Below are 16,365 nucleotides of genomic sequence, written 5' to 3'. Positions count from 1 at the left end.
GCCGGTAAACTCTAGCGCTCTCCCGTAAACTACTACCGCCGACGTGCTGAGAAGGAGCCGTTTAAACCACGTGCTCGGTGTCACGTAGGACACGCACAACATGTACCATGGCCGCCAGAGCACACGAGCGGGATGCATGGCACGCTACGTCACAGACTCCCACCAATGGCACACACGAGTAAAGCTTCTGCTTATGTTATGTAATCCATAGATAGCATCCACCCAACCCCCTCCCAACCCTCGCATTGCAGCACTCCAGTCTTTGTTTTTTTTTGTCTTGTCCAGAGAAAGATGACACACTTCAACATCCACTACGCGACGATCGACGGGCCGAGTGCAGCACGGCTGCAGAATGGTGTTTTTCATTCATTTAGTTTTTAGCCACACTGGTTGCATGGTGCACTATAACACTGCACCCCAGACAGCAGGGCAGTCCCTCTAATAACGTGACCACAATATCCATTTATTACATTAGGAAAATAGTAACCTATTCAATTGACGTTGCACTTCATTGTACAAATTATTTCAATACTATAACATTTGAACATGAACCACATTTTATCAAAAGGTTTTCCATCTTGTTTGCCACAGATTGCCACAATACCAGGCGTGACATAAAAAAAAAAAAAAAAAAATTCGCCCACTGACCATAACTCCTGTTAAGTGGGAAGGTAATATGTCTTATATAGTGTCTTTGTGCTACCCAGGCCAACAACTAGTGGGTAAACAAGTTGGAACTGTAGGGCGTGTGACTCACTGATCCAATGAACGCGAGCAGTCCTACCACATGGTTTGGTTGTTTACTACAGCAGCAGAACTCGCTTTCTAAGGCGCGCTCTAAATCCTGGGCTGGAGTGAGTGTTCCATTCTTTCTTACTTCGACACGTAAATGTGTCGTTTTGAGCCCTGTCGTTCCACGGGACGTCCTCACATAATCGCGGGACTTCATACTGCTTTCACCTAAAGACAGCTTTGGAATTATTATACTGCATCACTTCGAGTGCAAAATGTTTTGTCGTAAACATGCGAGCAGAAGGCGAATCCGTTTTGAAATCCGGTGCAGGCTTTCGAATGGTCTCCACATAACATCCCTTTCTAGGCACTGAAAAGAGCATTTTCAAGTTACAGCCGGTCAGAGCAAGCTTTGCAGAAGGGGGTGTGTTGGAAACTGGCAGAGGTACGTGTGCAACGTCCATTGAAAGTTTTGGTTGTTTTTTTAGCCTAAATGTCGTTATTATACGATTTTGCTGCGCTGCACGGCATGTTTTCCAAATGACAAGTTAGTGTGTTAAACATTTTGTTGTTGTGAAAATTCTGAATGTCTTGCATTGTCGTTTGTTTTATGGACTAATGAGTCCATTATCTGAGGTGCACATTTTCAACTGGGCTGTATATCCTCACGCTGCAACACTTAACTTTTTCATCGAGGATAATCATTTATATGTTTCGAAAATCTGAATTCTTTCTGTATTGATTCACACTAGTAATTATCATGTTTAAAAGTGTGCTTCACGAACAGAGAGCTATTCAACTTTACATTACGACGATAGTCAAAAAATTAGCTCGTTGTACCCCGAGCACACTTAGCCTATATCGTGGTTTCCTGTTGTGTTTGTAAGTAGCAAAACGACGTTGTTAACACTACTACATACTACATATTTCCTAGTGTTTTTCTTTGGGTCAGCGCTCTGCTGCGTCTGCATGCGTGTTCTGAAGCATTCAGAGGCGGTTTGCCATGACAGTGCGCCACTGGAACCGCTAACGCCACGCTGCCATCAACAAGCATTTCCCCACCGCACCGCACCGCACCGCACCGTTGCATGAATGAGGGTCGCTCGCTAACCAGGTTGTTGTGGCGTTTTCAAAGCGCGAGCGAATGCATGACGTCACATGCACATAAATTCCCCCCCCGCCCGCCCTTGGTTTAATATATTGCTTGTGAATGGACCCACGTTCGCTCGGTGGTCGGTGACATGTTCTATTGTTTGACTCTGGTGTCAGTATTCGAGATATTGGAGAAATGCTATGGTGTCATCGCTTTATAACTCCCTACTGTGCATGCAATTGCACAACGATATATATATATATATATATATATATATATATCACCATTGGCCACTGGTCTCTACTAAATAGTTGGAGTGCTGTAGGGTGCATAGACCTCTAGGTTGTGTGTGAACATTTGAAAAGCAAGAGTATTTCTGCTTTTCAAGCACATTGATCCTCGTAATTGACCAGAAACAATTGACAATAGTTCTGTTTTTGACAGGACGGCTGTCCTGGTAGAGTGCAGGATTCAATTGTTGAGGGAGATGTTGAATACAGTAACTAATGGCTCACTGCCCCAGTGAGGTACAGTAGCCATTACAGTACAGCACAGCACCCGCTGCTCTGATGCAAGAGTCGGGATGAGAGTTTCACAACCAGGGCGCCAGACGCCAGTTTATCCACCGTGAGCAGGGTGAATCACCTTTTACTGGAAAAGAGGAAATCTGAAATGTGACCGCAACTTGTGATAAACGATCCCGAGACAAGTGAAAAGTCCCCCGGAGCCCCGCCTGCTTCCATGTGACTGTGATGACTTTCAGGGGGGGGGGCAAGGGGGGGCCTGATTGCGCTGCTCTCTCCTGTCATCTGCAGCCCACTTGGCACTTCTGGGGCCGCCCCGAACTTCATCCACGATTAATCACCTCAGCTTACATCAAAGGCGTTTGGAGTTGCATCAGTCGTTGGCCCAATTTTGCAAATGAGTTTGGTATGGCCAGTTTTAACCTCTTGATTTATTTCTTGAGGATTTTTTTTTTCTCTTTTTAACTGTTTCCGTAAGTAACGACTTTGGTCGGTTTTGGCCCAGTTCTGACTGATGTGGTTCCGATTCCTGCCGAATCACTTCAAGAATTAGCTGCTATTTGGGAAGCACCGCCCCTGTAGTGGAGCACTTCATTTATAGGGCAGGGTATTTTCTCCCTCCCTGGCTATTTTTTGGCTGCCCTTCCCCCCGTTTAAGTGTGTGTGTGTGTGTGCGTGTGTGTGTGTGGGTCCTCTTAAGGTGGGACTAGGGTTGGGGGTGGGAGTTGCCGGGGCCCTGTTACGGGGAGTGTTTGCCAGTGAATAGAGAGAGGTTGTAGCCTAACCCTTCTGGTGTTTTGCCATCTCTCTGAAGGGGACTGCAGGGGACTTCATGGTGGACTTTTTTTTAAAAACTTTTTCCAAGGTCATCAGGCTTGTATGGTACTTGTATCTAGTGAAAGGATGCGTCATAAATAGAGAAGTTAAAAACGGAAGTGAAAGATTCGTACTGCTCTCCAAAGTAGCATGTTCATGTTAATGTAGAGTTAATAAGCATAGTTTGAGCTAGTCTGTGTAGGGGTAGAATTTGGCATAATCTTTAACCCAAAGGTTGTAAAAAAAATAAAATAAAATTAGTAACACTTGCAACACCTCAGTAATGTAATCTAGATTCTGTAATTGAGTTTGCATTAGGTTGTTTAGACCTTGGGTTCTGTGAAGCACCCCGAGACAATGTTCATTGTTAAAGACGCTATATAAATAAATAAAAAAATAAAAAATTAATTAATTTGCGCTAATAGGTTCCTGTTAGTCTCCTTTATCTGCTTTGCACACTGGCAGTGACCTAACTACACAGTGTTGAAAAATAAGGACAGATGAGATCACCCCCACTCGTCAGAATCCCACATGCTGGTATCATATTGTTCATCACCTCAGGGTGCGTACGTCCCTTTCTCCTTGTGTGAATGTGCAGAGGGGGCTAAGACACGGCAGTAGTCCACAGCGTAATGTTTTTTTCCTCTCTCTTCCTCGGCAGCTTTCTCCCGCGCACGCTCGTGTGTTGTGTGTGTGTGTGTGTGTATCCGTCCTGTGAGAAGCGAAGCGGGAGCTCCCGCGGGACCTGACTGGAGGAGCTGCCGAAGTCGAACGCCGCAAGCGAGGCTTCCTGCAGAAAGCAAACATGCTGCCCAAGAGCAGGCTGGGAAAACGCTCCACCATGGGCGCGCTGGTGTGCGGCTCCTGCCACCTCGCCGATGGCCACCAGGAGGCGCCGCCGCAGGGCGAGGCTGAGGCCAGCGCCGGGTGTCTGGGGGCGGAACACGGACCTCAAGGAGTCATCAGGCTCAAGCTGCATCCTGGGCAGAAGGTGAGGGACGGGGAGCTGTGTTTGCTTCCAAAAACCTACATTTCAATTCAATTTTATATATATGGCGCCATAACAATACAATTGTCTCTAGGCGCTTTACAGAGCCCAGAGCGTGAAACCACCCTTGCAACACGGGCAAGAAAAAAACTCCCTGTTAGTCAGGAAGGAACCTTAAGCAGAACCACGGCACATAAGGGGGGGACCCATCTGCTTGAGGTCGGCCGGGTGGAGATAGGAAGGGGGGGATGGGGGGAGGGTTGTGTGGCAGAAGGGGATGGGAAACAACAGGTGTTGTACATATCCTGCATTTTGGTAGGTGTACATAATATATATACAGACATCCAGTGGCATTTCATTTTTCATTTAATGGCATTCAGAGTTATACATCAATATCAATGTTATGTTACATATGAATTATTTATATTATTTATAATTATATTGTTATAATGATTTATGATATATATATCAATGTTATGTTTGTGTTTTACATAACATTTAAGTTACAAAACTGACACAATGTGTTATCTGACTTTGGACCTGATTTCCACAAGATCAGGACCGTGTCTATGCCATATATCAGTGGCCTTGGGACCCACAATGGGCATTATGCTGCCACCCAAATTTGATAGAATTCAAACCATAAAATAAACATGTAAATACAAACACAAACACAGGGCCTAATGTTACTTTAATCCCTGCGTTTACAGCACATTAGCCTAAATCTGACATTTAGATTTGAGTTCCGAAACACTGCCGTGGAGTAAGCGGCCATTAAAGAACAGATCCAGGTGCCTGAGCGCCTTTCCTGTTGAGAGTTTGCATGGGATTTGGCTGTTTGTTTAGCTGTGTTTGAAATCAAACCGGCTTGACCTTTTTGGAAGTGTGGAAAGTGAAACTGTATGTTCGATTGAGCTTGTTACAGTGCTTTGCATCAGATGTCAGCCAAAAAATCTGTGTGTGAGATATTAAAGTTGTGGGTCGTCGTCGTCCCCCTCCTCTGTGTGAGATATTAAAGTTGTGGGTCGTCGTCCCCTCCCCCTCCCAGGTGTATGCTTACTGCGGAGGCCAGGAGTGCTGTGGTGTGGTGGAACAACACAACCATTTGGACAACCAGGTGTCCATCTTCCTTCCCCAGCTGAACCAGCACATCGTCCGCAAGCAGGAGGACATCTGGACCCCCGCTAACCCTCCGTTCTCTGCCCATTCGCCTTGCTCCGTCTCCTCCTGCATCGATGTACCAAGAAGGTATGTGTGGCTGGATCTGTTCTCAGGCTCCGGGACACCATAGAGTTCCCTTTACGGAAGGAGCGTGTCTTTCGGTTTCATAAACGAGTCTTGTTTATAGAAATGTAACAGTTCCAAAGAATCAGAATCATGGTGTAATCATGGGTACTTTTTTTTATTTGGACATCTTTATGTTAATAGAAAGTAAACCGTTCCAAAGAATCAGAATCATGTTTTTTTTTTTCATTTGGACATCTTTATGTTTAGAAAGTTAACCAGTTCCAAAGAATCAGAATCATGGTGTAATCATGGGTACTTTTTTTCATTTGGACATCTTTATGTTTAGAAAGTTAACCAGTTCCAAAGAATCAGAATCATGGTGTAATCATGGGTACTTTTCCCCCCTCACTGATATTGAGAATATTCATGTTCCTGTGTCTCCTCCTCCTCCTTGACTCCAGCTACAGGAGCCCCGTGTCGGTGGACATGGATGAGATGATGGCCGCCATGGTTCTGACCAGCCTGTCCTGCAGTCCGCTGGTCCAGAGCCCGTCTCAGGCAGAACCAGGTGAGCCAATCACACATTGACGTCGGCAATCGGACCTTAAATGAGGAGCCCTCCCAGTAGGCACCTGTCGCATGAATGTGAAATATCTACAGGTGTCTGTTCACAAGTTAAGTTAAGATGGCATTACATGCAGGGGGAAAAACTTGAAGAATTTATCAGATCAGATCATTCACATGATTTTTTGGTTTGAAAGCACTGTGTTACAGATGTCGTTTCCAACATCATTATGTTTTTTTTTAATTTAATTTAATTTAATTTAATTTAATTTAATTTGTTTTATACACATTATTTTCTGTAAGGGTGTTAAACGTAGTCTCTCTCTCTTGGTGTGTGTGTGTGTGTGTGTGTGTGTGTGTGTGTGTGTTTCCAGTGGCGTGTCCAGCCGCCGGTGGGATGGAATGTGGCGGAGGCGAGCTGTCGGACAGCGGCAGCAGCGGTTACTGGAGCTCTGACCATTGCAGCACAAGCCCCGCCCCGTCTCCAACCATCGAAGAGACGGACAGAGGTGTGGCCCCGCCCACTGACGAGGGATTGGACATGGAACTGGAGCACGTCCTGTTTGACGAGCCAACGCCACGGAAACGAAAGGTGACGGACCTCTCTGGTGTTGTAAGCATGGCCATATTTGGTTAGCATTGTTTATTGACTTTGAAGTGTGTGGGTCGAAGTTGTAAAGTCAGTCAAATGAAGGTTCCTAATTGAGGAAACTGTCTGCCTCTAAAATGATGTGTGATACCCGGTTAACACTGCACCATACCGTGCCAAACCAGTTTTCAAAGTGAAAGACACTAAACTGAAATACTGCATTTGGTCTCTATTCACATCCCTCTCTCTCTCTTGCCATTTCTCCTCCAGAACTCCGTGAAGGTTGCCTACCGGTGTCTTTGGCGCAACTGTGGCAAGGTGCTGACCTCCGTGGTGGGCATCAAGCGGCACATTCGCACGCTGCACTTGGGGTGAGCGTCCCTGTGGGCAACAGGGAGAACAGCCATGATGCTGCGGTGGCGGCTTGAGCTGTACTGGGTTGTATTTCCCGGAAAGTGTTGTATATATTATATTTAGTCATTTAGCAGACGCTTTTATCCAAAGCGACTTACATATGTGCGACTTACAATGTATACACATTTTACATTTACACTGATGGCACACTGCACATCAGGAGCAATTAGGGGTTCAGTGTCTTGCTCAAGGGACGCTTCGACAGGGAATCGAACTAGCAACCTTCTGATTACTAAACGACTTCTCTAACCCCCGTACCACTGTTTTGAACATCTACTGGGGTTAACAGATAAGAGGTCATTTTGAACGTGCTCTCTATCACGGTAGTTGCTCAGTGACACTCTCAGAAAACACAGTCCAGTTCAAGCTGTTGGGATGATAACTTTTGCACCATCACTTAATGATAATGTGCGCGAGTTGTAGAAGCTACTAGATGTCCTAAAATTTCCCTCAGGATTAATAAAATATCCATCTATCTATCTAATCAATGACAACCCATATCATCTTATTTAAAGTTTTGTATATACTATATATTATATTATATATTCACTGGTGAGCATATTTTAAGTGTTTTTTATATATATATATATTATATATATATTATATTATATATTCACTGATGAGCTGTGATATTTTCCCACCCACAGGCTTAACACTGAGCCGAAGAACTCCGAGAGGGAGGAGGACTTCTACTATACTGAGATCTACCAGGACCTTGACCAGATCACGGCTGGCAGTGGGGTCCCCACCGCCCCCGCCAGGCCCCCCTGCGCCTCCCCCTCCAGGCCCACCTGGATCTCCCCCTCCAGCCCGGCCCAGCCCACTCCTCCCTCTCCCCCAACACCAACCCCAGCCCCCTGAGCCGGTCCGCGCCGTCAGAGAGCTTCTGGCTGGTCCACTGTGAGCACTCCTATCAGGTAGAACCTCCTCTGCTCCTCTGCTGGCCTGAGTGTCCTCTGTGCAGCAGTGTGATCATGCATCTAACCATAGAGCCTCCTCTCCTCCTCCTCTGTTCCTCCTCTGCTCCTCCTCTCCTCTTCTGCTCCTCCTCTGTTCCTCCTCTCCTCCTCTTCTCCTCTCCTCCTCCTCTCCTCTGTTCCTCCTCTGCTCCTCCTCTCCTCCTCCTCTCCTCCTCTTCTCCTCTCCTCCTCCTCTCCTCTGCTCCTCCTCTGCTCTCTCCTCCTCCCTTTCTCTCTGCTCCTCCTCTGTTCCTCCTTCTGTCCTCCTCTGTTTCCTCCTCTCCTCCTCTTCTCCTCCTCCTCCTCCTCCTCCTCTCTTCTCCTCCTGCTTCCTTCTCCTCCTCTCCTCCTCTTCTCCTCTCCTCCTCCTCTTCCTCTGCTCCTCCTCCTCTCCTTCCTCTTCTCCTCTCCTTCCTCTTCCATCTGGTTCCTGCCTCTGCTCCTCCTCTGTTCCTCTCTTCCTCCCTCCTCTCCTCCTTCTCCCTGCTCCTCTTCCTCCTCTGCTGGCCTGAGTGTCCTCTGTGCAGCCGTGTGATCATCATCTAACCTAGAGCCTCCCTCCTCACTCCTCTCTCCTCCTCTGCTTGCTTCCTCCTGCTACCTCTCCTCCTCCTTCTGCGCTCTCCTCCTCCCTCCTCGCTCCTCCCTCTGTTCTCTCTCCTCCTCTCTCTCCTCCTCTGCTCCTCCTCTGTCCTCCTCTCCTCCTCCTCTCCCTCCCTCTTCTCCTCTGCTCCTCTCCTCCTCTCCTCCTCTGCTCCTCCTCTGTTCCTCCTCTCCTCCTCCTCTCCTCCTCCTCTTCTCCTCTGCTCCTTTCCTCCTCTCCTCTCTCTCCTCCTCTCCTCCTCTGCTCCTTTCCTCCTCTCCTCCTCTGCTCCTCTGCTCCTCTGCTCCTCTGCTGGTCTGAGTGTGCTCTGTGCTCTGTGCTCTGTGCTCTGTGCTGCAGTGTAATCATGCACTGATGCATTCTGATGTATGGCTCTTAAAGTAGGGGAATCAACTCCAGCTAATTTGGAATGTTTTCCATAAAAAAAACATGAAAAAAATAAAATTCTGTATTTCCCTGATCCAGTAATGGCATTCAATATTTTGGCAGACTAATCCAATTTAACTGTTGTGAATTTGTAGATTTTGCAATGCATTTAACTGCAATGAAGTGCCATTTATTCATTGTATTGTTCGAGTAAGAGACTCTTGACCTTCAAGGCGCCTGTGAAGCACTGGCATTTACTCTGTTGTTTGTTGTTTGTTTATTTGTCTTCATTAAGCACCTGTTTATGTGTTTGTTTGTTTGTTTACTAATGATGTAATCTCATCTCCGCAGGCCCCCGTGCCTCCCTCCACTCAGGTGGTGACTCCGGCCCCCCCCATCTCCTCCCCCTCCTGTCGTTGGACTCCGCCTCTGACCGTCGCCCAAAACAAGCAGGTGAGATTACTCAGACACTCGTGCTCTCCTCTCCTCTCCTCACTCCCGCAGGGCTACATCCAATACACGCCTGTGGGAATGGCTGTGTGTGTGTGTGTGTGTGTGTGTGTGTGTGTGTGTGTGTGTGTGTGTGTGTGTGTGTGGTGTGTGTGGGGGCTAAATCCCTGTTCCAAACAGTATCAACACTTGTTGATCCTGCTGGAGTGACTGTCTTGTGTTAAGCGTGTCGTGTCCGCATGGCCACTGAGCTGCATGCAGCATCAGGCTGCACCGTAAACAGGCTAAATAAGCGCCGAGGTGGAGGAGCCTGCAGTGGAGTTCCTCCGAGCAGCGGAGAGGATTGGTCGGAGTAGACAAGCTTGCCTGTAGCCATTGTCCTTTTTGTTTGAGGGCTGGTGTTGTGTAAGGGGATTGTCTCGAGGGACAGATTTCTGCTGCAGTGTTTTTCTGCAGGGTGGCCATTAAAGGACGTCATAAACACACAAGCCTCCTTTCCTTTGTTCCCCTCACGGCTGACAGCCGATGCAACAGTGCCACCTACTGGTTGTTGGGGAGAATTTCACTGCAGACACCATTTTCTCTTTTGTAAACATGTGGTCGTGCAAACGTCTTTGTGGGTTTCAGTCTGTGCTTCCACATGTATTTATAGAGACTACTTTCTAAACTGTGTGTCATAACAACCTATTCTAGTCCCACAAGTCTGTCTCTAGTTGTGTTTTTGTTTTCTGCAAACTATAATCTGAGGTGTTTTGACACCAGTTTTGTCCTTTTGACATTTCCATTTGATTGAGTGTGAGCAAATCCAGGATGATAAGCAGTCGCAGCTCTGAATGTGTGAATGGGAAATCTCTGGTGCTGTTGGCAGTTTTCCTTCCTGTTTTTCACCTCTGTTGGTGACCACTTTGCTGTTCGTCTGCTGGCCTTCAGGTGGCGCCATTTCGCAACCGGTCTGTGAGTGTGGGTGAGCAGTGGCTCCAGAGCCAGAATGCCTCCAGCAGGTCCATCCCTGCCAGTGACTCACCTCCCAGAAGCCACTGCAATACCAGGTAAGAGCGCTTTCACAGGTGAACGTTTACCAGAGATTGTTTAAAAGCATAATGAAGCCATATGTCATTTGTGTGCTCTGTACCTAAAGCCATGTCACTAAAATGCAGTAGTAGGACTACTCCAAGAAGCATTTGGGATATTTGGTCTTAAACTAATAAGCTACCTTAAATGCCCACCACCAACAGCACAGTTGGCGCTGATAAAAGCTTGCTAACATGCTGACTGGCGTCTTTTGGTGATGTTGTTGGCAATCTGGTTTTAAGGCTCTTTTTCCACCTTCCCCGACACGAGCCTCAGAACAATAGTGCAAAGCCTGGATGGCTAGTTGGAACGACCGGTGTGTTTTATCTGTTCTTTACATGACCATATTCCATCCAAATTCATTTCGAAGATGATACCAAAACTAGTTGCTCATTAAAAACATACCTCAAAAAGTGGCAAATTCTTGCGTGCCGGGTAGTGTTGCCTTAAGTCATTGGTTCATTTCACACCGAGCACAAATCCTCATGCGCTAGTGTTTGCCTTCAGTGACCTCTGGATGCATGCTCTCAGTCACAGCACTCTAGATGATGCCAGTATGTGTGTGTCTTTAGCTCTTGTTTGGTTTTCCTCTTCTGAGCTTGTTGTTGTTGTTCTTCGTGTTCCAGAAAGATCCGCGGGGAGGCCAAGAAGTGCCGGAAAGTTTATGGCATCGAGCACCGGGACCAGTGGTGCACGGCCTGCCGCTGGAAGAAAGCGTGCCAGCGGTTTGTGGACTGAGAGGAGCGAGAGAGGAAGGAGGAGAACAGAGAAAGAGAAAGAGAGAGAGAGAGAGGGTGGGGAGGGGGGGCTTTTTCTACTCAGACTGAAGAGACACCTCTTCCAAAGACAGAAGGGGACAGGCTTACCACAAAACCAGAGAAGCACCTTTTTTTTTCTTTTTTGTACTCTTGACTTGAAAATGTTTATTTCGTTGTTTTGTAGCTGTTGTTGTTGTTCTTTTCTACTTGCATGCTTCATGTGTTTCAAGTTTATAACTGTAATTGTACTTTGTTACAGCATGATTTAATATTTTTGGTGCTGAAGATCTTTGGGGTGGGGGGGGGTTAAAGAGATACTACACTGCCATCCCCCTTAATCCTTCCTGTCCAAGACGAGACACTCATGTGATCCACCTCTGATCCTTCCTGTCCAAGAGGAGACACTCCTGTTGTCCCCCTTAATCCTTCCTATCCAAGGCGAGACACTCATGTTGTCCACACCTCTGATCCTTCCTGTCCAAGACGAGACACTCATGTTGTCCACACCTCTGATCCTTCCTGTCCAAGACGAGACACTCATGTTGTCCCCACCTCTGATCCTTCCTGTCCAAGATGAGACACTCATGTTGTCCACACCTCTGATCCTTCCTGTCCAAGACGAGACACTCATGTCATGATCCTTCCTGTCCAAGAGGAGACACTCATGTTGTCTTACTCTGATCCTTCTAGTCCAAGAGGAGACACTTAATCTTGTCAACCTCTGCCAGTCTTCCTTCCTCCTTACTGGAGCATGAGCACACTGTGCCGTGGACCTTGTGCGACAGGCCTAGAGCCACTGACACACTAACCATGGTAACCATGGGGATTTCCCCTGTGAGGTCATAGGAAAGGCCATCTCCACATCACACAGTTCCTAAGGATCGACTTGTGACTATGGGCAGCCTAAAAAATATAGCCACCTACGAAAAAAGGGGCTATGGTTTTACCTGGGTCACCCTGCTCTCCCTTAAGCTGTGTGTGTGTGTGTGTGTGTGTGAGTGTGTGTGTGTGTTTGGGTGGGTGTGTGTGTGTGTGTGTGTGTGTTCGGGTGGGGAGGAGGATGGTAGTTTCTGGCTGCAGTAAGACAGCAGTGTGGTGCAGGCGTAAGACAGGGCTGCAGTAAGACAGATAGGCGTAAGACAGGGCTGCAGTAAGACAGATAGGCGTAAGACAGGGCTGCAGTAAGACAGATAGGCGTAAGACAGGGCTGCAGTAAGACAGATAGGCGTAAGACAGGGCTGCAGTAAGACAGATAGGCGTGAGACAGGGCTGCAGTAAGACAGGGCTGCAGTAAGACAGGGCTGCAGTAAGACAACAGGCGTAAGACAGGGCTGCAGTAAGACAGGGCTGCAGTAAGACAGGGCTGCAGTAAGACAGGGCTGCAGTAAGACAACAGGCGTAAGACAGGGCTGCAGTAAGACAGGGCTGCAGTAAGACAGATAGATGTGAGACAGGGCTGCAGTAAGACAGGGCTGCAGTAAGACAGATAGATGTGAGACAGGGCTGCAGTAAGACAGGGCTGCAGTAAGACAGATAGATGTGAGACAGGGCTGCAGTAAGACAGGGCTGCAGTAAGACAGGGCTGCAGTAAGACACCAGTGTGGTGCAGGCGTGAGACAGAGCTGCAGTAAAGGAAGTGGAGGAGTTTAAAAACAAAAACAAACGAAACAAAACAAAAAAACATGACGGCAGCTTTTGAGAATAGCAGTTTGTGGCCCAGCGCTGGCTCGGACGGTCCGCTGGGTCCACTGGTGTACGAGCCATCCAGATCTGTGGCCCAGCGCTGGCTTGGACGGTCCGCTGGGTCCACTGGTGTACGAGCCATCCAGATCTGTGGCGGTGCTCCACGGGCTTCCATCACTTTTTCCTTTTCTCTTCAAAAAGAGACGTTTTATGTAATAATAAGATTGGTTTATGTTGTTGTTGTTTTCTCTGTAACTAGTATTTCTTCTGCTGTTATGTCCTAATCATTGTGCTCCTATATTGATTGCCATGGGTTGTCTGTGAGACAAAAAGATGTAAAGATTAGATCTCTCTCATCACGTATGGATGTAAAGATTAGATCTCTCTCATCACGTATGGTTCTGGTAGAGCAACAGGCCACGTTGACATTGTAATTTGACTCCTTCTATTCCTTCGCCACCCTATGAGCCAACGTGTGCATTTGGTGTGGCTCCTTGTTTTGCTATGCTATGGTGCTGTTGCACTGTAAGGCCACTCTTGTGGAGCTTTTTTGATATACTTGTCTTGTAATTAAACGGAAGGATGATCATATGTGTGAACGGGAGACCTCAACCTCCCTCAACATTTCGTCAAAAGGTCCCAAGGAACAAGACTGACTTTTAAAGATCTTCTTGTACCACAGACGACATGAATGTCTTATTGAGTGTATTGTGCGTAAATCGGATACCTGTTAATGAAAAGGTTTGTGTTTACACTCTCTACTTAAGTACCGAACCTCTTATTCCCTCTCTCAACTAACTGCCCATGCAAACGAGACCTAACGTCCACGAGTATCGTGTGTTTATGTATGTTCTATAACGCATAAAAGAAGAAAAGGAACTCCTGATCATGAACTTCTTTGTGTAATCTGAAACATTTTTGTAATTTTTAAGTTTTATTACATTTTATAAAAATATATATAAAATCAAGCTTGTTGTTTTGTATTTCTTTGAGCTACGATTGGCTCGGTGATTCAGAATTGGTATTTGCTGAAATAAAAATAAAAAATCTAAAATGTGAAAATAATTACCTTTGCTTTCTAGATATGATAAGATGTCAACATGTAAGGACAAAACTAGCCTAGCATTCTAACACTTTAATTAATACACTTCACTGAAAGCCATTATCTTAGTCCACCTTAAACAATTAAAGATAATGAATGAATTAATAATGAAATAAGTAATCACATCTGTTTCATTTCCACCACAAGAGAAAGAGAGAGCATGAAGACCAGTGACAAACAAAACACCTCGAGACACAATCATTTGCTGCATGACAAGCCACAAAGGAAATAGTAAACTATTTTATTGGTATGTTCAATTTGGTTCCTATTTACAAGGTGTTATTCTGAGCAATTAAATGATTTCACACAACAGAGAAAGAAATGATCAAAATAAACATTCATAAAACACTTTACATACGTACAGTTTGTTTCATATACACAAACACAGCTCATTAGATTTCTATGTAGTGACACAAGCCTTGGAGAAAACCATAGATATCTCATCAGGAGGAATGGCTAAAACCATAGATATCTCATCAGGAGGAATGGATAATTTCCTTCGTTTGGCACGTGGTAGAAGATCTGGCATATGAAATATATTCAGTGTTTTCTGTGAGCCTGAACTCTACAGGTTTTGTTTTACGAAATCTCTGATTTTTGTGATTAATTAAAATATTTTGATACTCCAACCAATGAATCCAATATCAGGACTTTCACAAGTTATGCATTACAGGTTTGTCATTCAGACAATTTCACAATTCAGCCACAAGATGGCAGTGTTGTAAAGGGCCCTGTTGAATACTAGTCAACAGCGTGGGCAGATCGTTATCGAGTATCCCTCTGGGCTATAGGCCTATCAAACTTAGACATAGAAGAACCTTCTTCCATTCCTTTCATCAAACTATTTTAATTTATCTTCGCAGGGTGGGTTTTTTTCTTTGATTTTCAGGGAGTCCTCTGTGAAAAGTCTCAGAGATTTGTATTTAGTAATTAAATGTTTTCCAACTGAGATGCTTCTTGCCTTCCGGGACATAGTCGAGTTAACAAATCAAGCAATATGTTATATCAACTATTAGCCAGATTTAATCTTAATCCTGTTTTGGTCTGAGGAACAGACTGTGGTTTTTTTTTTTTTTCCCCCATAAAAAGGTTGACTATGTGTGAGAAGCAAGAGGGGATGTTTAAGACAAACACTGTGGACAGATGCTTGTGTAGGTGTGAAGTTCACAGAGTGAACTGAAGTGAGAACTGCAATGTGGATTGAACAAAAGGATTTGTTTGTTTGTTTGTTTGTTTTGTTGTTTACAGTGATTGGACAGGTATGAGCATGAAAAGGCCTTAAACCTCATTTTGTTGGGTGAGATCGGCGGAGACGCTGTTATACTCGCTGGCGCGTGTGCTCATGCCCAGGTACTGCTTCAGGAACTCGGTGAAACGTTTCTGGTTGTTCCACTTTCGGGCAGATTTGCGGACGCCTATGAAGCCGCCGTAGCGCTTCTGGTAGGACCTCCCCGGGTTCACCAGCTTCTTGTAGCCATACTTGCCCTTCAGGAAGCCCCCGAAGCGCTTGGTCAGGTTTATGGCGGCGGCCCCCCCGTCCCGGTCCCTGTCCACCTCCTCGCCCTCCACCTCCTCCTCACCCTCCTCATCCTCCTGGTTCCCCTCCACGGTCTCGGACTCCAGCTGGGTCGTCCGGCTCTGCACGTCCTGTTGATCAAGACCCAGAGCCCTGGCCATGTGGTCAAACCTCTGCAGGGCTTCAGAATACACCAGTCCACCACCATCCCCCTGTTCAGGCACGTCCTCCTCGGAGCGTTTCAGCATGGCGCCCCCCAGGGACTGGGAGGGTAACTGCGGCTTCTCCACGACTTTGCGGCACACCTCCCAGCTGAGCCCAGGAGAGATGTTTCTGTGGCTGTGGCACTCCAGCAAACACACCTGCAGGAGGCATGAATAGGTGAGCAGATGGAAAGACAGAGGATGTCAGTGCTCACCTTTGTTTGTTTCTCTCCCACATGTTTCATTTACATTTAGTCATTTAGCAGACGCTTTTATCCAAAGCGACTTACATATGTGCGACTTACAATGTATACACATTTTACATTTACACTGATGGCACACTGCACATCAGGAGCAATTAGGGGTTCAGTGTCTTGCTCAAGGACGCTTCGACAGGGAATCGAACTAGAAACCTTCTGATTACTAAACGACTTCTCTACCTCCTGTACCACTGTCGCCCCCATCATATAGTGATAGAGTTCAGTGATTGACCACGTCGGATGCATTGGATCTTTTCTTTCTTTTAGCGCATTTCTGTCATCTTACCATGTTGCATATCTGGAGAGTGTGAGTGATTTAATCCCACAGAGGGGCTGGTTAATCGGAGGGGTTTTATGTGTCAGTGTCAGGAGGTTTAATAGCTTTTGAAATGTCAGCTTCAGCTTTACAGTCATTCTGTAATCAATCAAGAGACCCACCCAACATG

At 46.3% G+C, this 16,365-nt stretch overlaps 2 protein-coding genes across 3 annotated transcripts in view; one reads left to right on the top strand and one right to left on the bottom strand.

Moving 5' to 3' along the window:
- The first annotated feature begins 417 nt into the window (after positions 1-417).
- znf395a (zinc finger protein 395a) lies at positions 418-13,806 on the top strand. The gene is given in 11 exon segments (XM_031580030.2): positions 418-1,177; positions 3,827-4,156; positions 5,202-5,401; positions 5,842-5,948; positions 6,319-6,536; positions 6,804-6,904; positions 7,595-7,791; positions 7,794-7,864; positions 9,228-9,329; positions 10,257-10,375; positions 11,024-13,806. Coding segments are annotated over 10 exon segments (1,413 nt in total). The 5' UTR covers positions 418-1,177; positions 3,827-3,970; the 3' UTR covers positions 11,136-13,806.
- A 335-nt stretch (positions 13,807-14,141) lies between these two features.
- Positions 14,142-16,365, bottom strand: part of LOC105909928 (prepronociceptin-like) — an 11,480-nt gene continuing 9,256 nt past the window's right edge. For both annotated transcript variants that reach the window (XM_031580031.2, XM_012838600.3), the window contains exon 3: positions 14,142-15,818. In XM_031580031.2, coding sequence (XP_031435891.1) covers positions 15,219-15,818 — 600 coding nt within the window. In that variant the 3' untranslated portion in view covers positions 14,142-15,218. The remainder of the gene's footprint in view (positions 15,819-16,365) is intronic.

Source organism: Clupea harengus, chromosome 14, assembly GCF_900700415.2.
Source record: "Clupea harengus chromosome 14, Ch_v2.0.2, whole genome shotgun sequence".
NCBI classification, from domain to species: Eukaryota; Metazoa; Chordata; class Actinopteri; order Clupeiformes; family Clupeidae; genus Clupea; species Clupea harengus.
The sequence above is the reverse complement of the archived record's forward strand: the minus strand, read 5'-3'. Positions and strand labels throughout refer to the sequence as shown.